This window comes from Bos javanicus, chromosome 1 (assembly GCF_032452875.1).
Source record: "Bos javanicus breed banteng chromosome 1, ARS-OSU_banteng_1.0, whole genome shotgun sequence".
Taxonomy (NCBI): Eukaryota; Metazoa; Chordata; class Mammalia; order Artiodactyla; family Bovidae; genus Bos; species Bos javanicus.
In genome coordinates this window covers 130,625,281-130,651,194 of record NC_083868.1, presented here as the reverse complement: position 1 = coordinate 130,651,194, position 25,914 = coordinate 130,625,281, and the positions used below count along the sequence as shown (strand labels likewise).

The window sequence follows — 25,914 nt, the reverse complement described above, 5'->3', positions numbered from 1 at the left end:
ATTAGTTTTGTGATAGAACACAGGGACCTGAGGTGGTCCCCAGGTTTTCTTTACTAAGTGGTGAGAATGAGTTGAAATGTTTTCTGTCCCTGAGTTGCCAACAATGGATAACACTGTCTGCATCCTTTCCCTTGACTTGATGGAGATGCTGCTGAAGCTGGCAAAGGCTAGGACCCCAAAGACCTCAGAAGGATCTGCTTTGTTGGGGTTTCTCTTGCAATAGAAATGGTCAGAAGCTGTGCCAATGAAGGCAGTTAAGTATATTCGAAAGCTGATAACTATTTGTTTATGCAAGAATACACATACATATGTTGATGGCCTACTTTTTAAAGAAAAGTTTTGGTTTAAAAAGAATCTGCTAAGTAATATTGCATTATATATATGTACCACAGCTTCTTTATCCATTCATCTGTTGATGGCCCTCTGGGTTGCTTCCGTGTTCTAGCTATTGTAAAAAGTGCTGCAATGAACATTGGGATACATGCATCTTTTTCAGTTATGGTCTTCTCATGGTATGTTACTCAGCCATAAAAAGGAATGCATTTGAGTCAGTTCTAATGAATGAGGTAGATGAAGTTAGAGCCTAAGAAGTAAGTCAGAAAGAGAAAAACAAATATGATGTTAATGCATATATGTGGAATCTAAGAAGACGGTACTGATGAACCTATTTGCAGGGCAGCAATGGAGACTCAGACATAGAAAACAGACTTGTAGACCCAGTGGGGGGAAGAGAGAGTGGGACGAAGGGAAAGAGTAGCATGGAAACATATACATTACCATATGTTAATAGATAGGCACTGGGAATGTGCTGTATGATGCAGGTAACTTACACTAGTGCTCTGAGACAACGTAGAGGGATGGGATGGGGTGGGAGGTGGGAGGGAGGTTCTAGAGGGAGGGTCATATGTATACCTATGGCTGATTCATGTTGATGTATGGCAGAAACTGTAAGTTAAAAAAAAATTTTTTTTTTAAGAATCTGCTATACATACTCTATGTTAGGATGTCCCTTGAATCCTAAGTACCCAGATTAAAAGTAAAAGTATTTGTAAGCATGTGGTGCTGTGTGGAGATAGCCGAAGATGTGCTGGAGCTGGGGAGACCCATCTTCCCCTTAGAGCTGACCATTCTGGGGGGACCTGGGGACAGGTTCTTGCCTCCCCAAAGCATTATATTTTCATTTCAAGGGCAAAATGTGTTTTAATTCAGTTCTGTTTGTTTTTTCTTCTTTTTTAGCCTTTAGAACTTTTAACACACCTTGAAAATTCCCCCTTTTAGATGACCCCAAGCTCACTCCTTTGTATTTTAATTCCACTGGGAATGCAGTTCCCAAGGGAGAGGCAGAGGCAAAGGCATCTTTTTTGGGGAGTACCATTCTCTCACAAGGAGGCTCAGCAGCCCAAAATAGCGTCCATCATGTTCTTCCTTCAATGCCTGCTTTATTGTAACCGGAGATGATGGAAAAGGGTGGAACCACAGTCCCAAAGCCTTGGGGGCATATGTTTAAAAAAAAGTAACTTCTATGAGATATGTCTTCTGCATGGTCCCTCCCCACCCACATTCCTCAGGTTGAGATTCCCCTGGCGTCAGAGTCAGGAAGGCCTAGGCTCCGCACACAGGCTCACTCACACCCATTCTCTTCTGGAAGAGGAAGTCAGCCCCCCCCACCCCCTTGCCCTGCTGGTGCTCCTGGGGTGCTAAGACTTGGTGACCCGCGCCCCGCCCGCCCACGGGGCTCCTTTCCGCTTATCTGGGGCTGGGTGGGTGTTTCCTGCATGTTTGAGATTTTAAAGAGGAAATCAAAATAAAGAAACAAAGCCTTTGTTTTACTTCTGGGCTCAAACTGAGGGCGGCTGGAGGGATGGAAAGGGGGGAGCGGGAGCAGGTCACTTGGCACTTTCACAAAATAACCATTCTCATAAGCACTTAACGGGGGCTTTTTTTCTATTTGGGGCTGGTATGTGTGGATAGGAGAGCTGGGTGGAGGGTGAGAGAGCCCCTGTGTGGAAGGAAGGAGGAGAGGGCCCAGGCAGGGTCTGGGGCCACCAGCAACTGGCCTCAGGCGGGGCTCAAGGCTCCTCAGTCCCTACTCCCTTCCTCAGAGGAGCCACAGGAGAGTGGGGAGGATCCTGGGCCACAGCCCCCCCTGCTGACTCTCTGTCCCCTCCCTGTCCTCTGTGTGACCTTGGGCAAGTCCCCACCTGCTTGGCCCTCCTTTGCCGTATCTGTAACAGGGACAGGGCTGCTGCAACTTACATGTCCTGGTCACACCGCCCTCCTTTCTCGTTTAATCCAGTTAGGCTGGGCAAGCTCTCATCCCACAGATGTGGAAGTGGGGAGATGCTCTCCCCAATAGTTCTTCGTTTTCCACAAAGCTTTTCTCCCTGTGGAAGCTCTCTGAGAGTATCATTTATTTTTCTTTGAAGATTACCTGTTCATCTGCAGTATTTCTGGGGATTGCAGGGTGGGGACCAGGCCCGCTGGCCATCTGGGCTCCAGAGTCAGCCGCCACGCTTTGCGTGGGTGCCCTAGGTGTGGCTTCCTCATTCCCTGAGCCCCACTGCGCCAAGGCTGTTGTGTGTAACAGGCGGTCGCTGAGGGCCTATGAGAAAGGGCCCCTCGCTCAGAATGGAGCAGAAGTTAAAACAGCGCCAGACCTCTTCCCCTGCCTGCTCACCTCCTTGGCTCTCTGTCTCCTCAAGCCTAGTTGACTGCCATTTTCCAGGGACCACTTTTCCTGGACACTTTCCTCCAGAACTTCTGAAAACTCCCAACTTCCATTATTTTTTTATATATAAATGTATTTATTTTTAATTGTAGGATACTTGCTTTGCAATGTTGTGTTGGTTTCTGCCATTCATGAACATGAATCAGCCATAGGTATACACATGTCCTTTCCATCTTGAACCTCCCTCCCACCTCTCACTCCATCCCACCCCTCTAGGTTGTCACAGAGCACCAAGCTGAGTTCCCTGCACTATATAGCAACTTCGCATTAGCTATTTATTTTACACATCAGCCAGTTCAGTTCAGTCACTCAGTTGTGTCTTACTCTTTGTGACCCCATGGACTACAGCACGCCAGGCTTACTGTCCTTCACCAACTCCCACAGCTTGCTCAAACTCATGTCCATCAAGTCAGTGATGCCATCTAACCATCTCATCCTCTGTTATCCCCTTCTCCTCCTGCCTTCCATCTTTCCCAGCATCAAGCTCTTTTCCAATGAGTCAGTTTTTCACATCAGGTGGTCAAAGTATTGGAGCTTCAGCTTCAGCATCAGTCCTTCCAATGAATATTCAGGGTTGATTTCCTTTAGGATTGACTGGTTTCATCTCCTTGCAGTCCAAGGGACTCTCAAGAGTCTTCTCCAGCACCACAGTTTAAAAGCATCAATTTTACACATGGTAATGTATATGTTTCAATGCTACTCTCTCAATTCTTCCCACTCTCTCCTTGCCCTGTTGTATCCATAAGTCTGTTCTCTATGTTTGAGAAATAGATTCATCAGTACCATTTTTCTAGATTCCATGAAAAGTGAAAGTGAAGTCACTCAGTCATGTCTGACTCTTTGCGACCCCATGGACTGTAGTCTCCCTGGCTCCTCCCTCCATGGGATTCTCCAGGCAAGAGTACTGGAGTGGGGTGCCATTACCTTCTCCAGGGGATCTTCCCGACCCAGGGATTGAACCCGGGTCTCCTGTATTCCAGGCAGACGCTTTAACCTCTGAGCCCCCAGGGAAGCCCCTGTCTGAGAAGTAGGTTCATCAGTACCATTTTTCTAGATTCCATATAGATGCATTAATATATGGTATTTGTTTTTCTCCTTCTGACTTACTTCACTCTGTATAACAGGTTCTAGGTTCATCCACCTCACTAGAACTAACTCAAATTTGTTCCTTTAAAAAAATTTTTTGTTCCTTTTTATGGCTGCATAATATTCCATTGTATATATAGACCACAACTTCTTTATCCATTCATCTGTCAATGGACATCTAGGTTGCTTCCATATTCTAGCTATTATAAATAGTGCTGCAATGAACACTGGGATACATGTATCTTTTTCAATTATGGGTATATGCCCAGTAGTGGGATTGCTAGGTCATATGGTAGCTTTATTTCTAAGAGTAAAGCTCCTAAGAAGTCTCCGTACTGTTCTCCATGGTGGCTGTATCAATTTACATTCCCACCAACAGTGCTGGAGGGCTCCCTTTTCTCCACATCCTCTCAAGCATTTATTGTTTGTACATTTTTTTTGATGATCGCCGCTGTGACAGGTATGAGGTGATACCTAGTTATAGTTTTGATTTACATTTGTCTAACGATGAGTGATGTGTATTTTTTCACATGTTTACTAGCCATCTGGATGTCTTCTTTAGAGAAATGTCTGTTTAGGTCTTCTGCCCATTTTTTTGATTGGGTTGTTTGTTTTTCTGATGTTGAGCTGCATGAACTGCTTGTATATTTTAGAGATTAATCCTTTGCCAGTTGCTTCATTGAAATTGTTTTCTCCCATTCTAAGAGTTGTCTTTTCATCTTGTTTATAGTTTCCTTTGCTGTGCAAAAGCTTTTAAGCTTAATTAGGTCCCATTTGTTTGTTTTTATTTTTATTTCCATTACTCTAGGAAGTGGATCATAGAGGATCTTTCTGTGATTTATGTCAAAAGGTTTCTGTCTATGTTTTCCTCTTAAGAGTTTTATAGTTTCTGGGTTTAGCATTTAGGTTTTTAATCCATTTTGAGTTTATCTTTGTGTATGGTGTTAGGAAGTTCTAATTTCATTCTTTTACACATGGCTGTTCAGTTTTCCCAGGTATCTTTTCTCCATTGTATAGTCTTACCTCCTCTGTCAAAGATAAGGTGCCCATAGGTGTGTGGGTTTATCTCTGGGCTTTCTGTTATATTCCATTGGTCTATATTTCTGTTTTTGTGCCAATATCATACTGTCTTGATGACTGTAGCTTTGTAGTAGGGACTGAAATCAGGACTGTTGATTCCTCCAGCTCCATTCTTCTTTCTCAAGATTGCTGTGGCTTATCGGGGTCTTTTGCATTTCTGTACCATTATTCTTAACTACAGAGAAATGATGACATGGAGACTAGGCTGGGAGCCTACCCTTTTACTTGTGAAAAGAGCCATTAAAGAGCTTGTTCGAGCAAGAGGTATGCACCTGCACCCCAGACCAACACCGTGACCTTCTGCAGAACCACAGCAGGAGCTGTGGGATTGTTGTCGTCACTGTTCTGAACCTGGTCAAAGTCTACAGCCAGGCTTTCTTTCCCAATGACCAGAGCAAACACAAATGTTAATCTTTTTTCTTTGTGTTAGAACAGTGTGCACTGTTTAACTGTTCTATTAGTAGCTGTGAGGATTAGAACTGAGGTAGGTCAATGTATTTATTGAGCATCTTCTCAGTGTAACATATGTGCTGGGCTCCAGAGATACAATGGAGGATAAAACGGAGCATGGGCCCTGTCCTCCTGGAGCTGACAGTCTAGTGGGGAATATACACTGCATCATAAACAATTAAGCCACGAGTGCAGCATGCAGAGTGCTGTCAAGACAGACAACTGGGTGTCTTGGGAGGCAGAGCAGTGACCTCACCTAGTCTGAGGTGCTGGTCAGGGAAGGTAGGTGAGTGCTTAGCACTTGGTCAGGACGTGATGAACAGCCCTGGCCACAGGACTCAGCCTGATTCTGCTCCCTCTGGTTACTGCTACCCATCCAACAGTGATAGTTTTGCACAGAGAGGTTTATACATTAATTTGTCAAGGGTCACACAGCTAGAGGGTGGCACAACCAGAATTCCAAACTGGGCCTGTTGGACTCATTCCCGTGTTTCTAACATCTGCTCTGCCTCCAGTTTTACCTCCTGGGCTCATCCTTGTCAGATGGGATGAGGCTCTGCAGTTTCTGCCTTTCTCTGCACCCCAAAATAAGCCACCTACGGGTTGTGGGTGGTGCTCATTCCTTGGGTCATCAGGAATAAAATGTGCTTCCTTGTTGAGCCCTGGCATGCCTTCACAGCAGGAGTGGTGGTCTTGCATCCCACTGGGTGGCCAGGGTCTCGCTATAGTCTCCCTACTGATCACCTCGCAGGCCAATGGAGGTGATCCAAAGGCAGCCCCTTCGTTCCCTTCCAGCCCCATCCTGAGTGCTTCAGGGCAGCCTGGAGAGCAGCCCTGAATGGCCCCAGGCACCCTTCTCCGCAATTCGGTGGAGGGGACCCTGGCAATAGTTCCCACAACATAGTGATGACAACGATGATGATGACAGTAATAAACACCTCACGTGCCAGGCGCTGTTCTAAGCACTTGTGTATATTGGCTCATTCCATCCTCAGAACAACCCTGTGAGGTGGATACTGTTGTTAACAGGTGAGAAAGCTGAGGCGCACGTGGGTGGAGCGATTTGCCTACGGTCACACACGAAGCGGGGCTTCCTAGTGGTAAAGAACCACCTGCCAGTGCAGGAGGCATAAGAGATGTGGGTTTGGTCCCTGAGCTGGGAAAATCCCCTGGAGAAGGAAATGGTAGCGCACTCCAGTATTCTTGCCTGGAGAATCCCATGGACAGAGGAGCCTGGCAGGCTCCAGTCCATAGGGTCGCAAAGAGTCAGACACAACTGAAGTGAGTTCGCACCAGCCAAATTCGCACATGTAGCGAAGGGGGCAGATGCTTTGACTCACAGCTTTTTATAAACATGCCATATGTAGAAGAAAGAGAGGTAGGCAGCCAGCCCCCCCCCCACCCCCCAGCCAATGGAAGCTTCTAGGTGGCTCCTGCTGCTTGGGAACTGAGTGGGCCTGCCCACTCTGCCCTTTGCTCTCTGTCCATCCCGGGCTTGAGGTCCAGCCTGGCCAGGAGGACAGGGAAGATGCAGCTGCTCTTTAGGTCTGGGGAAAGAGATTGAAAAGTGGTCTCCTGCCCTTTCAGAGTTTGGCAGGGTCCTTGAGAAGTCCGCCTTCCTCACCTCCAGCCAAGTTCAGGCCTTCAGACCCAGGGAGCTGGACCCTCCCCCGGTCCTGCCTCCCTGGCCTTTCCCTTTGCCCAGGAACACCACCCCCCGCCGCCTCCCCAGGGCGCTCATTGCCATGCCCGCCTCGCGTTCAGAAAGTCTCCCCTTTGTTTTGCTCCAGCCCTTCTCTCTACAGTCTGCTCACTCGTCTAGAATGGGGGTTGGATCACCTCTCCTCACCTCAGGGATGTGCCTCAATCCTGTTTCTTTCTCATTTTTGGTTGAACATAAAATTTTTCACGTTTTTCATTTATGGTGTTTAACATTTTGTATATACATGATGGAAAGAAATCAAAGCAATAGTCAATTTTGAATGTGCCTCTCTGCCCTCCTCCACCTCAGGCTCTGCCAAGCTTTGGGGTGGTTGCGTGTGCCACCCCTCTGCCCTTCCCAGCTAAAGATGGCCAGACTGGAGAGTCTCCGAGCTGAGCACTCCCTACTGCTGCTCCTTGGTGTGATGGTCACTTCCTTTAATCTGTGCTTAGTCACTCAGTCCTATCCAACTCTTTGCAACCCCATGACCTGTAGCCCCCACCAGGCTCCTCTGTCTGTGGGAATTCTGCAGCCAAGAATACTGGAGTGGGTTGCCATGTACTCCTTCAGGGGATCTTCACAACCCAGGGGTTGAACCCAGGTCTCTCTCATTGAAGGCGTATTCTTTACCATCTGAGCCACAAGGGAAGCCCAAGAATACTGGTGTGGGTACCCTGTCCCTTCTCCAGGGAATCTTCCCCATCCAGGAATAGAACCGGAATCTCCTGCATTGAGGGCGGATTCTTAACCAGCTGAACTACCAGGGAAGCCCTTCCTTTAACCTCACACCAAAGTCAAGACCAAAAGCCAGGCCAGGCCAAGGCAGTGCAAAAGGTTATCTGCCTTGGAGCAGCCACACCACTCAGTGCTGGCCTGCTCAGGGTGGCCAGGGTAGCAGCAGGTGCCCTTATGGGCTGGGGTCCCCCAGGAGGGTGATTTGTTTGTCTTGTACAGTGTATACAACTTTTTAATTGGTGCATGTGTGCTAAGTCACTTCAGTCATTGTCCAGCTCTTTGCAACCCTTTGGACTGTAAACTGCCAGTCTCCTCTGTCCATGAGATTCTCCAGGCCAGATACTGGAGTGGGTTGCTATTTCCTCCGCCTGGGGATCTTCCTGAAGTAAGTGAGTAAGTGAAGTCGCTCAGTTGTGTCCTGCTCTTTGTGACCCCATGGACTGTAGCCTACAAGGCTCCTCTGTCCATGGGATTTTCCAGGCAATAGTACTGGAGTGGATAGTAATCAAATCCTCATCACTCTCTTACGTCTCCTGCATTAGGAGGTGGGTTCTTTACCACTAGCACCACCTGGGAAGCCAACATTTAAAAAAAATGAGTTTACATAAAAATTCAGATATCTGGCTACTCTTAAAAAATTTGGACTCTCTGGTAACCCTGTTGCAGACATGCTCCTGTCATGACAGTCAGCTGGTGGAGGCTGCCAGAGGTCTCCTGTTTACCCCAGGCCCCACTGCTCCCCATTGCCTGTTTCTGCCCCCTTCTCCCATTTATCCACCTCGCCTCTGCCTACATGTGAGTTTGGGGTATCCATTTGTCTCCCGAGCTCCTCTTTCTGCGACTGCGGGATAAAGCAATTCAGATGGTGGGTCAGCCAGGATGTGGGAGGGTGGGGTTTAACAACTCAGCCCTGACAAGGAGCATCCATCTCAGAGGCAAGGGGCTGCTGACACAAAGGGAGGCCTGCTCCCCGCACCCAGGCCTTCCCTTTGCTGTCACTGTGCCTGCCCTTCTCCTGGGCCACTCGCCTCCTGGGCTGGTGGGAGGCCCTGGGTTCTGTGAGGCAGCAGCTCTAGGCTGGGTCATCCCTGAGGGATGGCCTGTGAAGTTGTGCCCCAGTTAGCACACACTCCACTCAAGAGAAAGATAGTGACCTTGAGATAAGGAATATGAGGTCCAGCCTATAGCTCCCCAGCCCCGCTCTAGTGGGGGAAATGTGATAATAAAACAACTCCTGGCTCGTTGATTTGAAGGGAGAAGAGTGAGTGTGGCCGTGCAGCTGAGAAGGGAGCTCGTGCTCACTTGCAGATGGAGATGCATGGCCTAGACAACCTCGGGGACCTCAGGGGCTAAACAGAGCCCTGTCAGTGAGGTGGCCATGATGAGTCAAATGGAATAGTGGCCGCAAAGCCCTCTGGCTGCCACCTGGCCAGCACTCCAGGTTGTCACAGGCAAGGTGGCTCAGTGGAAGGTGACCTGGGGAGTAAGAGAGGCCAGGGAGGAAGGGGTGGCTTTGGGAGGCTGGGAGACAGGGTGGCTGTTCCTCAGAGGGAATGTTTTCACAGGCAGGGAAGGTAAAAAGGCAGTACAGGCAGATAGCATTCATTTGCAGACTCCCTGACAGGTTAGCACTGCCTCTGTCCCTAAGGACGAAGATACTGGGGCAGTTCAGGTGGGCCTGTGGGAAGAGCTTCCAGCTCCCATGGCGGGTTTTCTAGGAGCACCGTGCCCGGGATTGGGTGAGGGATGACAGCACTGGAGTCGGCGGGTGACAGCGCTGGAGTTGGGGAGGCCAGCACTGGTGGAGGGCAGGCGACAAGGCAGAGCCAGCCACTGAGGGGGACGTGCCACCAGGCCTTGGCCTGAGATTCAAGCAAGGTAAAGGGATGTTGGAGCGGATGGGGGAGGCAGAGGACAGAGGGCCAGGGCAGAGGGCGGGAGAAGGGGCCTGTGGGGGTTGAGCCGGACCAGCCCAGGAGGAGATGTGAAGATGCCGGGGGCTCACAGGAGCCCTTGCTCCAGACGTGGCCTGAGAGGGCAGCTGAATCAGAATGGGGAGCAACCTGCCAGGCTTTGGGGAGTCTGAGGGCCTCGCTTTGGGAGCCCAGAAGTTAGCTCTCTGCAGTGGGGTGATAGCCAGCCTGACTTTCCCAGTGCCCACACAGATGCCTCTCTAAGGTTGAGAAACTCTCCTCCTCAGCTGTCAGTGGAACTGCCCTGCACTAGCGAAACGGAGAGAACTCCGGGACTGAGAATAAGAACAACAACAACAGCAAGTATTTCTTCCTTTCTTTGGCTGCATCGGGTCTTAGTTCTAGCATGCAGGATCTTTCATCGCAGAACACGGACTCGCTAGTTGTAGTCTGTGGGCTTAGTTGTTCTGTGGCATGTGAGATCTGTTACCTGACCAAGGATCGAACCCATGTCCCCTGCATTGCAAGTTGGATTCTTAACCACTGGGCCACCAAGGAAGTCCCTGAGAATAAGAATTTAAATTCCTCTCTGCCTCTTGCGGTAGGGCAGCAGCCCTGGCCCTCACCCCTGGACTGGGTTCAGTCCACCCTCCCTGTGGTGGTAGGATGTGGGGACAGAAGGGACGGGGGGTTGGTGGGACCCCAACCCATGAGGACGTGGGTCTGTGAGGGCCAAGTGGCTGGTGACAGCACCCCGTGACCCAGGGGTGCTAACGGAGCATGTGGTTCTGAAGGGCAGTGTGGACCTGAGACCCTGAAGCCCTCGTTAATCCCTCGGTCCTGAGAGTCTCTTAGACCACCCACCCCTGGAGTACCTGGGTGGGGAGTGGGGCAGAATTTTAGTTTTTAGTTGTCAGTCTCAGTGCCAAATCCCAGCTTGGCCCTCTTCCAGCTGTGCCCAAGGGCACATGCCTTGGTATCCCTGATGCTGCTCCTGGCTGCTAACCGGGAAGACCAAATGCCACCCCTTGCAGCTCTGCCTTGGGACCTTTGTGGCCATGCCAGCTCTTCCTATGTGACCTTCCTGCTCCCACCTGACCCTGCAGCCCCTTCCATCTATTGCCCTGCTCCTCTGAGCCTCTGGAGCCCTTAGTTCTCACACAACTTATCCAGTCTCCACTGGGCTTTTCTGCTGGGTGAACATCACTGTGGTCATCAGAAAGGGCTGTGGGCCCACCAGACTGGGCAGCCTTCCAGAGACCCTACGTGGCACCCTGTGGGGAGGGGAGAGTCCCAGGGCCTCCGGGCGCCCTGTGCTCCTCCCACCTCGCCCCACAGCCCCGCACTTGTTCCTTCATCATTCAGTGCTGATGGGCAGCCACCACATGCCAGATTCTGTGCTTAGTGCTCAGGATACAAAGACCGACATCCCTGGTTGTCAGGGAGTAGCAAGTGGTCCTCACCGCCCGCTTCCCACCTCACCCCCACCCCACCCCCACCCTACCGCCATGGCACACGGGACGCATCCTGCAGTCCAGTCACAGCGTGTTGTTTGCAGAGCTTGGCACCTGTTTGGTTTTTCACACCTCTGTGCTTTACTCCTTTGCACCTTCTGGTCCTCACCTAGCATATGCTTGTCTCCATCACTCAGCTTAGCTGATACCTACTTGGCCTACAAGACCCCATTTTTGGCATTGCTTCTACCAGGAAGCCTTCTGCAGTGCCCACAGGCTGGGCATGATACCCTCCTGCTCTCCCTGTGTGCTTACTTATTAGCCTCTTGTATTGTAACCCTCTGTCTGCCCCTCCCCTCCACACCCCTTGAACCCTGAGGCCAGGGGTGGGGGCTCATTCATCTCAGGCTCCCCAGTTCCCAGGACCAGGCACACTGGTGGTGCTCTGGGAGCACTGACTGGACATGCATGCCTCCCAGATCCAAGCCTCTGTGCGCTGGTGGTCTGTCCACTTTACTCCTCCTGGCTCATTCTCCTCTGGGCCCTTTCTCATGTCATGTGTCCCTAATAGGCTTTTCTTTCCAAGGATAAACCCGCCAAGCCAGTAGTAACCCAGAGCAGGACTAGGTTTTATGATGGAGAGCACCTCTGGATTTAAAGAAGGAGAAACTGTGTCTCATGCTGAGTTCCCAGTAATTTGATATTTGCTGCAGTCTCTTCAGTGAACAAGCATCTCCTGAATATTTGGGAAATGTCTTTGAGGAGCTTAAATCTCCAATGTTGGGTCAGCAGCATGTGGGGGCTTGATGTCTTACAGCATCACTACAGGAGACTGCCCCTTCCCCCTCACAAGGAGAATGGGGTGTTGAGACCAGCTGGCAGATGGGTGTGAGAGTGCCCCAAGGAGCGACTGGTGAGAGGCTGAGTTCTGACAAGTTGTCATCTGTGGAACCAGCTGGTTGGCAGGGCATGAGCTCAGGAAGGACTCTGGGGAGGCAGGAGGGCTTCCTGCAGGAAGAGGGACTTGGGATGAACTTTGAAGGATGCTAAAGACGCTTACTACTTGGAAGGAAAGTTATGACCAACCTAGATAGCATATTGAAAAGCAGAGACATTACTTTACCAACAAAGGTCCATCTAGTCAAGGCTATGGTTTTTCCAGTGGTCATGTATGGATGTGAGAGTTGGACTATGAAGAAAGCTGAGTGCCGAAGAATTGATGCTTTTGAACTGTGGTGTTGGAGAAGACTCTTGAGAGTCCCTTGGACTGCAAGGAGATCCAACCAGTCCATTCTGAAGGAGATCAGCCCTGGGATTTCTTTGGAAGGAATGATGCTAAAGCTGAAACTCCAGTACTTTGGCCACCTCATGCGAAGAGTCAACTCATTGGAAAAGACTCTGATGCTGGGAGGGATTGGGGGCAGGCGGAGGAGGGGACGACAGAGGATGAGATGGCTGGATAGCATCACTGACTCGATGGATGTGAGTCTGAGTGAACTCTGGGAGTTGGTAATGGACAGGGAGGCCTGGCGTGCTGTGATTCATGGGGTTGCAAAGAGTTGGACATGACTGAGCGACTGAACTGAACTGAATGATGGTAACTTTGTTGTTGCTGTTCAATAGCCCAGCCGTGTGTGACTCATTGCAACCTCGTGGACTGTAGCACGCCAGGCCTCCCTCTCCCTCACCATCTCCTGGACTTTGCCCAAGTTCACGTTCCTTGCATCATCCAGCCATCTCATCCTCTGATGCCCCCTTCTCCTTCTGCCCTCAATCTTCCCCAAATCCCAGCATCAGGGACTTTTCCAATGAGTCGTCTATTCTCATCAGACCAGAATACTGGAGCTGCAGCTTCAGTCCTTCCAGTGAATATTCAGGGTTGATCTCCCTTAAGATTGCTTGGTTTGATCTCCTTGCTGTCCAAGGGACTTTCAGGAGTCTTCTCCAGCAGCACAGTTCGAAGGCATCAGTTCTTTGGTATTCTGGTAGAGAAATGATGGTAACTACCTGATATTTATTTAACACTGTCTGTGAGCCAGACCCCCACAAGTCCAACGCTGCCGTCTCCACTTTTACAGAAGAGAAAACCGAGGTACAGAATGTAACTTGTCAAAGTTTGCAAATGTGTGATTCCTAGCTCAGGCTCCTTGGTGAGGGGTTTTAAGTGAGGCACAGCCCCAAGCTGGGCAAGGAGCTACCGGTGTATAAGACCACAAGGGGATGGACTGAGGCAGGGACAAGCACAGTGGAGAGGGTCCCAACCAGGGTGCCAGAAAATGAGGTCTCAGAGCCCTGGTGCTCCCATGACGCTGAGCAGCCACCTGATCCCTCAGCTTCCTGTCTGATCCTCTAAACAGGAGTACCTGTCAGTCCCAGCCCTGTGTCCTGCTTGGTCACAGTCAGGATAGGGGACAGGGGGGATGGCATGTCTGTTCCCAGAGACTAGCATTTGCCCTGATGACTCAGGTGCTGACCTGCTCAGCTGCTCCTCTGGGGGCAGCAGTCTGGTCATGGAGGTCGCCCTGACTCTAACACCACCTCCCCGGCTCACTGCTGACCTCTTCCCAGCGCTTCTGGATCTTCTCTCTCTGGCCTGGCCTGACTCTGCCCCTGCAATATCCTGCCTATCACGAGAGGATGCCTAGCCTGATGGGCTGACTTCAGGCTCTGGAGCCATGATGTGTGGTTTCAGATCCTGTCACTGTTGCTTTCTAGCTGATGACCTGAAAGAAGTTTGGGAATTTCCTGACAGTCCAGTGGTTAGGACTCCGCATTCTCACTGCTGAGGGCCCCGGGTTCAATCCCCAGTCAGGGAACTAAGATCCCACAAGCCACGGGGCATGGCAAAAAAAGAGAGAGAGAGAGATGTTATTTCACTTCTTTGTGTCTCAGTTTCTTCAACTGTAAAACGGGGACAATTAAGTTATACCTCATAGGGTTGTTAGGAGAATTAAATAAGTTAATTTAGTAGAATCTTCCAATAGTGTCAGACATATTGCTTACATTAATTAAGGGTTCCTATTATTTTTAACAGGGCCACTGTTGTAATTATTACAGCAGGTCGTTTCCACACACCTACTCTGGGACTCATAGTGCTGGTTGTAAATGGCTAAGCTCTCAGGCTCAGTCAGGAGGCACCCACAGACTAGCAAGTAAGGACCAAGTGTTAATGCTGTGCTGTAAGGAAGCACATCGTACTTGGGGTTCATGAGGAAGGTCAAGGGCATTGTTTTCCTCAGCTGACTTACTTCAAGCAGTGGCCTTGCCTGGATCTCTGGACTTCCGTCTGGTATTTCTGCTCTGCTGCTGCAGTCCAGGTGTGATCCTGGCAGAGGAACTCGGATTTGATGGGGTAGAAAAGCAGGGGCTGATCCATTAGCGGAGTTCTCCAGAGGTAGCCAGGCAGGTTCCCCCTAAAGGTCCTGAGCCCCTTCCATGGAACAGGATGGCCAGTACGTGGGATGTTTTGGAGGGAACCTGAAGAGTAGTGGGGCTTCCCTGGTGGCTCAGACAGTAAAGAATCTGCCTGCAATGTGAGAACCTGGGTTCGATCCCTGGGTTGGGAAGATCCCCTGAAGAAGGAAAAATCTACCCACTTCAGTATTCTGGCCTGGAGAATTCCATGGGTAGAGTAGCCTGGCAGGCTACAGTCCATGGGGTCGCAGAGTCGGACACGACTGGGTTCCATCTGGGATGGCAAACAAGTTTCATCTCTGGACCAATCGTCTGGTTCTGGCTGCCAAGGGTGCTGCACTGAAAAGGGTTGTAAGACTGAGCAGGAAAGAGGAGCACAATGGACTTTGATATCTGCCTTGGCTCTGGGAAGGAGGGGCACCCATGCCATACACTCGCCATCTAGACCTGATGATATTTAAGGTCCTGTCCAGCATAAAATAACACACACAGTTGGGTTGGTGGTCATCTTTTTTTTTTTCCCTAAACTTGTTTATTTTTAATTGGAGGATACTTTCTGTGCAATATTATAGTGTTGGTTTCTGCCATATATCAACATAAATCAGCCATAGGCGGTTAAGTCTTAATGATTAAGTGGACTGAATGCACCAGTAGCTTCCTGGAGGGCCTGAGTGATGCAGTGACAGTGCTGGCCTGGGAAGAGCCAAGGTGGGAGACAAAGGGTGAAGCAAAGTCTCCTCGAGGTGAGAACGGAGCCTTAGGGATGCCAAGTGGCCCAGACCCCTGGCGGGTCTGCACATCAGTTATGCACTGCCTGCAAATCAGCAGCCCCCGGGGAGGCTGCCCGTTTCTGGGAATTGTGCAGAAGGGAAGGGCAGCTCCTGGAATGCAGAGCCGTTTCCTCCACATGGGTTGGGTCCTCCCCCCGCAGTGTGTGCTCATCCCCCTGCACTGGGCACACCCAGACATCACAGAGATGAGATTAACTTCCCCGGGCTGATTCCACTCAATGTGAATGAGAGTCCGTTCACTCTCCCAAGAGCTGCATTAATAATGAATGTGTCCCCCTCTTCCAGCTTTATTTACCAGACAACTTGCAGTTCAACTGATCAGTTTAGGAAGGAATCTTTAAAATGATTCATCTAGAAACAGAGAAGCAAAAAGCAGTGAAACTAAACCTTCAATTAAGTTGGTAGCGTCTTTGGGGGAGGCTCTGGGATGACCACTACCACGGTTTCTGTGGTCAGGGAGGATGAACAGTGCCCTTTGGGTTATGAATCACAAAGACAGTCCAAGAAAGGTACTGTGATGCTGCAAAAATAACCAGAATTCTAGGCAGTGTGGCATGGTGGCGCCAAGCCTGACCTTTGGTGTCTGATCCATACACAGCCGATGCCTTCTAAATGGTGGGGGGTGTTACTGCTTGTCGCTTCTCCTGGGTACCTCTTCTTCTGGCCAGGACTACATGACACTGCTTTGGAGGTGGTGCTGGTGGGGTGGGGTGCATGGAGAGGCTAGGAAGCACAATGAGCCCCTTGACGGTGTCTGCGGCCAAAGTCTTCTTTTACCATGTGACCACTTGTAAAAATGGGCAGTGTTCTGGACTATTCTTTTGGGAAATAAGCTCTGTAGAAGCCCTAGAAACTGGGAACTTAGGGAGAAGGGGGCAGATTTGGTGAGGGATAGTAACCAGTGGGCACTGCTGTTTTGAGGGGCTGCTGGGGCCCACCGCTGTCCTAGGCATTCATTACTGTGTTGGGTCCTCCAGCAGCCCTCTGCGGTACGGGCGCCTTCAGGACGGGGTGGGCAAGGTCCAGATCACTGGGGCCTACCACACTGGAGGGAGCCCAGGGGCCCAGGTACTTGCCACATCAGTGCAAATATGCCCTTACTCAGGGACCTCCACCGTCAGTTTTCTTCCACTGGGACTGTAATTATGCATTCTCGAGGGTTCTGTTCTATTTTATAGATGGGGAAACTGAGGCTCCTGGAAATTAAGAAACTTGCTCCCGGTCACACAGGCAGTCCATATCAGAGACACTGAGTGAAACTCAGGCTGCCTGGCTGAACAGTCCAAGGCTATGACTGACACCCCCTCCAATTCCCCCTTCTCCCAAGAACAGAGTCTTTGCCCAAGACTTCCCAGGAGGTGTCAGGAACCACCCCCACTTCCAAGCACACTTTGAAAATTGCTGGGTGAAAAGGTTATTCAGGGGTCCTGTGTCCACCTAAGCCCACGCCACCCACCCACACACACACGTCCTAGGGCCACGAGGCTGCCCCTATCAGAAGACTGGGTGTCTTGCCCTGCTTCTTGATCCAGGGGAGGGCAGGCTGGGTGGAAGGCTGGACTGGGCAGTACTGAGGAGTCAAATACACTCTAAGGGCTATACATGTGTTGGGCCCTGCCTGGCCGCTTGAGTAGCAAACGATTGAGGAGACGTGGCTGTTGTCCACATGGAGCTCCCCACTTGCTGGGGAGGTGAATCTGCCATTCAGGAAATAACTTCAACCCATGCAGGATGGTGCTAATTCTGGGGAGAGAAAAGGAGCAAAAGACAGCCAGCAGAAAAGCTTATTTCTCAGCTGACAGATGCCTGAAGTTTTCATATACACGTCACTAAAATCGTCTAGGCAGTGATACTGCCTTTTAGGAAGAAGTTTCCAATATGAGGTGGAATTTGGGTTGCCCGTGCACTGGGAGGGGCTCTGGGAGCGGTGGTTACCATGGCAGCCAGCATTCAGCCACCTCCTCTGCCCTGTGGCTGCTGTTCCAAAAGTTGGTTTCTGAGTGGAACGGGCTGCCTGGAACCTCAGAGCCATTTCCCATGGAAACAATGTTCTAAATGACGGGTGACGTTGCCACACAAGCCTATTTAATCCGACTGCAAGGGAGCTGAGGTGGCACTGGGGCCTCTGATGGGGCGGGGGAGGAGGCTGGGAATTGCCGAGCCCCAAGAGTGGAGGGAGGGAGTCTGTGGGACTGTCTTCTGGGAACAAAGTAAACAAGGCAAGAGAACAGACATTTGAGCACCTCCTCTAAGCTGGGCTCCTCTCATACATTTTAATTTCATGCTTAGAGCGATCCTGCAAAAGATGGTTCTCTAGCCAACCCCATCTTACAAGTATTAAAAACTGAGGCTGCGAAAGGTTAACTCGCCCAAGGTCACTCAGCTGGTGGGTTGGGAGAGTATAAGCCATGGAAAATCGGTGGGGAGACTTTAAAGGCAGCCCCAGACCCACCTTATTTCACACTCCAACCTCCAAGGGGCCATCTATGACCCCCAAATGGTGAAGAACCAGTGTTCTAGAAGGATGTCCAAGACACTGTCTAGTTGGACAGGCCGGAGAGGAGAGGGATGTTGTAAATGGAAGCAGTTTGCTACTTAACCACCAACCAACCTTTTACCCTGTGGTGACTTTCAAAAATCTTTCTCCACACCACGTGAGATCAGCCGACTTTGTAGGAGGGTGATACACACCCCTTGGCATTTTGACTGCCTTCCCTGTTTACAAAGACATCCTTTGAGTCAGGGATTATTTCAGGGGACGTTCTGCCCAAGAGACCTTATGGACTGGGGAGTTTTCTGGACTCCAGTCCCACCCTTGCAAACCTTCTTTTCCTCCCAGGCTCACACTTGGTTCCAGGAGGGTCTTATCTGTGTGACCAGTTGTGCTTGGGAGGAGAGGGAGACAGTCCCAACCTGTGGCTGAGTGAGCCACCGCTGAGCCCTCTGTGTGGAGAGGCTGGCACCGTGTGGTAGGTCGTCTAATGGTTGTTCGGACTTCCCTGGTGGCCCAGTGGCTAAGACTCCTTGCTCCCAAAGCAGGGGACCCAAGTTCAATCCCTGGTCAAGGCACTAAGATCCCACATGCCACAACTAAGACCTGGTGCAGCCAGATAAATTAAAAAAAAAAAAAAAAAGCCATCGATGGGCCCTGGTACCTCTAGGTAACATCTGTCCTTGATGCTGTGCCAGGCCAGGTGATGGAGGGATGAGATGCAGCCCTCCCCTGTTACGTGCAATAAGTGTAGAGGACTTCTAGTCCTCTATAAGTAATGGGGGCCCTGCACCAGGAGCTGCAGGGCATGGGTCAGAGGGGGCACCACCCACGGGAGGTGATTCCTGGGCCTGGGCTCTTTCCCCAGGGCCCCAGTGTGGGTGGGGTGGGCAAAGGGCACCGCATGACCTCAGGGTTCACTGGAAAACACAGTTGCTTGGGAGAGAGCAGTGTGAGAGGTCAGCCATGAATGTCCAGTGAATCCCCATCTGCTATGGGAAGCGCTGAAGGGTTTTCCCCTACGAGGGACCAGTCCAGTGTTTGTGTTAACCATGCATTCTAACCCTGTTCCACTGAGTCTGAGTTTGGAGGGAGCTCTGAATTGCCCCCCGCCCTGTGATCTCTTGGGCCAACTCCTAAGCTCGGGGCACCGTGAAAGGAAATCGGCTTCATCCGCTTTCTGCCAGCTGCCTCGCTTGCAGGCAGAGGGCAATTTTGTCAGGTCCCCAGGTGATTCTGCTGTGGGTGGTTTGAGCGCCGCCTCAAAGGTTGGATTCATGTCCTCTATCATATTTATGATGTATTTCTTGTTTTATTTTGAGAAGAAAATCAGGAGAAACTATTTTCCTTCCTGATAACTTTCCACCCGCTTAGTATTTTTTATTCACGTTGCTGCCAGCGAGAAGGGAAGATAGCTTTCATTTTTATCTATTTTATTTTTTTAACTGAGGTATAGTTGATTTATAATATTATATCAGTTCTAAGTGTACAACATAGTAATTCAAAATTTTTACTGATTATATTCCATTTAAAGTTATTGTAAAATATTGACTATATTCCCTGTGCTATACATTATATCCTGGGAGCTTATTTATTTTATGCATAATCATTTATATCTCCTTGGAAGGGAGCTTTAAAAACAGCCTCTCAAAAAAAATTTAAAAAAAATAAAAAAATAAAAACAGCCTCTCACAGGCAGACACATTCACTCTGGCCCATGTGTCACCGCCCTCCTCAGGCTAGGTCAGCAGTTAAGGAGAGGCAGTGAGGAGCTGACATCAAACTCCCCTGACCCCCAAGAGGCAGAGAAGACAGAGAGTGGCCCATACCCTCCCCTGCCCCCCATTTCTGTCTCCCTCAACAACCCTCTGGCCCTTTGGGACCACCCGCTTTGTCATGTGGGAGAGCTCAGTGCGTTGAAGCCACCGCTTATCCCCACCATTATCCTCACCTGTTGGGGGGATGAGGGAGCCGGATGCTGGGGCTTAGCTGGTACCTGGTCCTTTTATCCTGCACCAGGGGAGCTTAAATTCCCACTCAAAAGGAGAGGGAATCGCACATTTCCCTCTCCTTTTCATAATATTGTGGCCTGAACATTCATAATATTGTCCGGCTTTTCTAATACACAAATAGAATACACGCTTATCGTAGAAAATTGAAAAAGGACCCCCAAATATGCCTTAGAGACAGCTACCTGCCTATCCTCTCTGTGCCTGGAAGCACACTAGACATGTAGATTCACAGGTGGGTAACTTCGTGGACATGTAGTCAAATGTACTTGCTGTTTTGCAGCTTGTTTTTTAAGATATATATTGTAAACCTTCTCTAGGCTAGTCAATAGCATCCTTTTTTAATGGCTATCTAGTATTTCATTGTATGGATAAACTTTTAACTCTTCTCCCATCTACCCAGTATTTAAGTTATTTCCATTTTTATCCCTGTTCTTAACATCTTTGTACACTTGTCTGATTACCTCCTTGGACTACATTCTCACATGTGGTATAGCCTTAAAAGAGGATATGTCCATTTAAAATTTTGACATATTTATGCAAACATACTCTCAGCCCAGTTTAGACAGATTTATACTCTCACCCGCAATGTATAAAAGTGCCTACTTCCCCGCCACTGCAGGGAAATCCTAAATGTCAACATCAAGCTTCAGTAACTGCACAATCGCCTATAGCCCCATGCAAATCAGGATGGCCTCATAATCCACATTTGTGTCTAACACCCTTTCTGTTGAAATCTAGAATGGAGGACTCTTGGAGCTAAGAACAACTGTGAAAACTCAGCCCTTTAATCTATTAGGTAAGGAAACTGTGGCTCAATTGGTGGCATTCCCAAGCAGCAGAGATGCAAACAGGACAGCGGTGCATTGTCTCCTGGCATGCCCCACCCCCGCCTTCTACCGGCCCTGAAGCTACCCGGGAATGGCCCACCCCAGGTGGTTGTGCTTCCCTCCAGCAGCTTCTGCAGTGAGCAGCTTAGGTCTCTGACAACACCCTCGAATTCTTGCTTAGATGACTCTGCTCCTGTTTCCCCCACCAGTGTTAGGCCTTGACGCTGTCACCCTCCTCCTTCGGGAAACTGGGCTTCCTTTGCTGTCACAGGTCCTAGTTTCCCTCCTGTTCTTCTGAGTGCTCCTTCCATGCTCCCTGCCCGCCTCTCCTCCTTGTCACTTTGTGATACAGTTTCCAAAGACCACTCTTCATGTCTCTGCTGTCTCCTCTGCACAGCCAGTCCTGAGCTATTCAGGCTCAGTTGTTTTTTGGAATCTTAGTCCCATGTTTCTATTCCCTGGCTGGTCACCTTGACACTCTGGACATTTTAGGATGGACATTTTAGGATGGATGGAATTTCCTGGGCATTATAGGATGTTTAGCAGCATCCCTGACCTCTGCTGATGGGATGCTGGTAGCACTCACTTGGTTTTGGCATCTAAATACATCTCCAGGCATTGCATTTTGCCCCTGGTTAAGAACCACTGCCTTCTCTGGATTCAACACCATCAACATAAAACTTGTCTCTGATCCTCCCCTTCTTCCTCACCAACTAAAAGATGGGTTGACCAGATGTCATGAGATTCTCACATGACTTTCTGCATGATTAAAGGCAAGTTGACCAGTGGCTGGAACCAGGATCACCGAATTCTGAGAGTCAGAAGGGACTCAGGACTCTGAGCTCAGGTGTGCTAAGCTCTTGTGCTCCTCTTTCCATTGAGCTCAGAAAACCTCCCATCCTTCTCAGCACTTCAATCCAATGACCAGACTCGATGTGAAAGGTGACCTTCTATGCCCTCCCTGCCCAGACCAATGCCCATGTGTTTAGCTGGCAGGAATATAGTGCAGAATTCAGTGGTGGTATGGCTTGTTTGACATGGCCTTTGGCTGGTTAAAGACTCCATGGCATCTACCAGTATTATGTCCCCAAGGCCAGGCCTGGCACATGGTTGGTTTCCAATAAATGATTGAATAAATCATTTTAACAGTTATAGTCTCTGGGTGAGGAATCAGGGTTGGTACTTTTCTTTTGCAGGTCTTCATTTGTACAATTGGGAGTATTTGTTACTCTAGAAGAAAAAAGGAAACCCTGTGAATATTTTCCCCTAAGTCAAAGAGGAGGAAGCCCCCCTGCCTCATTCCACATGTCTTGCCTCCCCAGGTCTGACCAACCAGCAACATGGCAACGAGTGCAGTCCCCAGCGACAACCTCCCCACGTACAAGCTGGTGGTGGTGGGAGATGGGGGTGTGGGCAAGAGCGCCCTCACCATCCAGTTTTTCCAGAAGATCTTTGTGCCTGACTATGACCCCACCATCGAAGACTCCTACCTGAAACATACAGAGATTGACAATCAATGGGCCATCTTGGACGGTGAGACTTGATGACAGCCCTGCATGGGGTTGGGGTGTTAATACAGGTTTAGGGAAAGTTGACAGTCTTCAGCTGGGTATGCTGGTTTCTTCCATGTTGCTGTTATGGGGTGATTGGTGTAAGGCTGTGTGTGTTTTCCAGGGTGAATTCTGAACAGCTTTGTAGAAACCAAAATGTGTATTCAACAAAGAGTCAAGGCTTAGAATCATGCCGACTGAGTGATGTCATGGTTGTTATGTCTCTCTGATCAGAAGCTCTGATTAACTTTTATAGATATCTCTAGCTGATTAAGAAGTTTCCAGGTGGCGCTAATGGTAAAGAATCCATCTACCAATGCAGGAGATGCAAGAGACCCGGGTTCGATCCCTGGGTCAGGAAGGTCCCCTGAAGTAGGAAATGGCAACCCACTCCAGTATTCTTGCCTGGAAAATCCCATGGACAGAGGAGTCTGGAAGGCTACAGTATATGGGGCTGCAAAGAGTTGGACACAACTGATCACTAACTAATTAAAAAGTAGGAAATCAACTTTTTTCTTAATAAGCATAGTTTATTTGGTAACTGCCCCTAGGACAGGCTGGGAAATCTTGCATTTGACGTTGTGTTTCTAGTTTAGTCTATGTTGGTCTGGAGTAGCAGTTCACCAGCAGGGAATTTAGCAGAAATGAAAACCCTCAGGCCCAACTGGTTCAGAAATTCTGAGGTTGGGGCCCAGCAACCTGTGTTTTAACAAGCCCTTCAGGTGATGGTGAAATGAGAGAACCACTGTTCTAGATTCTTACTGATCCTTACTTTGTACTGTTTTGAATCTTGAAACAAAGAGCCATTAATCATAGAGTGTTACACTACGAGGCGAGCTTTGAAAACCACCGGGATACAAGTTCTCTATCAGATATGTGAATTGCAAATATTTTTCTAGTCTTTGGTTTGTTTTTTGTTCTCTTAACAGTGTCTTTCAAAGACAAGAGTTATATCTTTTCCTAACCCAAGGTCACAAAGGTTTTCTCCTATGTTTTCTTTTAGAAATTTGATGGTTTTAGGTATTACCTTTACATCTATGATCTGAATTAGTTTTTGTATGTGGTGTGATATGGGACAAAGGTAATCTTTGGGTATGTGGACATGCACTTACTTGTCCAAGCACTATTTATTGAAAAGATTGTCCTTTCCCCAGTGAATTGTCTTTTTTGTACCTTTGATGAAAACTGATTGTCCATGTATTTTATTTGTTTGATCTATTGTCTGTCTTAACACCAGTAGCATACCATCATGGTAACTGTAGCTTTATAATAAGTCCTAGAATCAGGTATAGTTAAATCTCCAACTTTATATACTTTTTCAAGCTGTTTTGGATAGCCTAGTTTCTCTCATTTCTGTGTGAATTTTGGAATCAGTTAAATTCTAAAATTCTGGATTTTGATTGAGATTATATTGAATTTATGGATCAGTTTGAGGAGAACTGACATCCTAACAATGCTGAGCCTTCCAATCTATGAAGACAGTATCTCTCTCCATTTATTTAAGTCTTCCTTAATTTTCTCATCAGTTATTTTGTAGTTTGGAGTGCATAGGTCTTTTACATATTTTGTCAGATTTATACCTACCTTTGTATTACAAACGATACTAGTTTTTATTTGTTTTTAATGTTTGTTGCTAGTATATAGAGATACAATAGAATTTTATATATTGTAACCTGCGGCCTTGCTAATTACTTATTAGTGCTAGTGGATTTTGGGAGATTCTATTAGATTTTCTGCAGAGATGATCATGTCTGTGAAAAAAGATAGTTTTACCTCTTCCTTTCCCATCTGGATGGCTTCTATTTCTTTTTCTTGCCTTATTTCATTGACTTAATGTTGTACTTGTCTTGTTTTTGATATTAAGGAGAAAGCTTTTAGTCTTTGAGCATTAAGTATGATGTTGGCTGTAGAGTTTTTATAGATATCCTTGATCGAATTGAGGATGTTCCTTTGTATTCCTAGTTTGATGAGAGTTTTTATCAGGACTACATGTTATATTTGTCCATGTGCACATGTCAAATGCTTTTTCTGTGTCTCTTGAGATAATTATATGGGGTTCTTCTTTTTAGTCTGTGATATAGTAAATTACATTGATTAATTTTTCTAACGTTAAAACATTGTATTGTAGATAAACCTCATTTTTTTTTTTTTAGAATTATTGCATCTATATTCTTGAGAGATTGGTTTGTAACTTGTAATGTTTGAGTAATGCTGGCTTTTAGAATGATCTCAGAAGTACACTCTCTTCTTCAATTTTCTGTAAGACTTTGAACAATATTGGTATTATTTCTTCCTTAAATGTTTAGTAGTGTTCACCTATGAAGACGTCTGAGCTTGGGGTTTTCTTTATGGGAGGTTTTAAACTAAAAATTCAATTTTTAAAATAGATATAGAGCTACTCATGTTATCTATTTCTTCTCCAGTGAATTTTTGTAGTTTGTGTCTTTTAAAAACTTGATCAATTCATCAGATTTATCAACTTTATTGGCATCAAGTTGTTAATAATATTGTCTTATTATCCTTTTATAATCTGTATAATCCGCAGTGCTGTTGCCTCTCTCATTTCTGATATAGGTAATTTGTGTTTTGTCTTTTTTCCTGATCAGGCTGGCTAGAGATTTATCAGTATCATTGATTTTCAGAAAGAACCAATTTTTGAGTCAATTGATTTTTCCCATGTGGTTTTATTGATTTCCACTCTTATGTTTTTTATTTCCTTTTGCCTACTTTGGGTTTAAGTTTCTATACTGTTTCTAACTTCTTAAAGTAGAATCTGTTATCATTGATTTGAACATTTCTTCCTTAATAAGATATTCATTTTTGTGTTATAAATTTGCCGAAACTACTACTCATTTAGCTGTGTCCCACAAATTTTAATATGTTATGTTTTCATTTTCATTAGGTTAAAAATACCATTTAATGTCCATTTTTATATCTTCTTTGACCCATAAGTGATTTAGAGGTATATTATTTAGTTTCAACTATTGAGGAATTTTCCAAAGATCTTTCTGTCATCGATTTCTACTTTAGTTTCACTGTGTCAGAGAATGTACGGTATATCATTTGAATTCTTTAAAGCTTATTGAGGCTTGTTTTCTGACTCAGGATATGGTCTATCTTGGTAAATGTTCCACATGCACATGAAAAGAATCCTGCTGTTGTTGGGTGTGGTGTTCTGTAAATGTCAACTATATCAAGTTTGTAAGTAGTGTTCTCTAGGTTTTCTGTATCCTTATTGATCTTCTTTCTACCTGTCCTCTCAAATATCGAGAGAGGGGTGTTGAATTTCAGAGTTTAATTGTGGATTTGTCTATTTTTTTTCTTTTAGTTTGATCAGTTCTTGATGCATGTATTTTGACACTCTGCTGTTAATTGCTAAGTGTTTAGGATGGGCACATTCGCTTGATGAATTGACTCTTTTATATTATAAAATGACGTTCTTTATCCCCAGGTTTCCCCTCTCAGCACTGCAGCCTGGCAGTGCTCAGGGCAGTGAACTGGGCACTCATAGGTGTCCTCTTTCATATCCCATCCCTCAGGAGTCACTGTCCGTTGTTGCCTGTTGTCTGATGTCTTGAAATCCAGTTTCATATATTTTGTCTGTTTTTTGGTTATTACAGGTGAGAAGGTAAATCTGGTTGCCCATACTCCATCTTGGCCAGAACCAAAACCAAATCATCA

General features: G+C 47.7%; 1 protein-coding gene across 5 annotated transcripts in view; it reads left to right on the top strand.

Moving 5' to 3' along the window:
• MRAS (muscle RAS oncogene homolog) overlaps positions 1-25,914 on the top strand; it is a 68,688-nt gene that overhangs the window by 6,876 nt on the left and 35,898 nt on the right. For 3 of the 5 annotated variants that reach the window (XM_061420653.1, XM_061420621.1, XM_061420632.1), the window contains exon 2: positions 22,006-22,216. The exons of 1 other annotated variant lie outside the window; for it this stretch is intronic. In XM_061420653.1, coding sequence (XP_061276637.1) covers positions 22,024-22,216 — 193 coding nt within the window. In that variant the 5' untranslated portion in view covers positions 22,006-22,023. Of the gene's footprint in view, positions 1-20,594; positions 20,653-22,005; positions 22,217-25,914 lie in introns of all 5 variants that reach the window. One more of the 5 variants, XM_061420643.1, reaches the window with a different exon arrangement.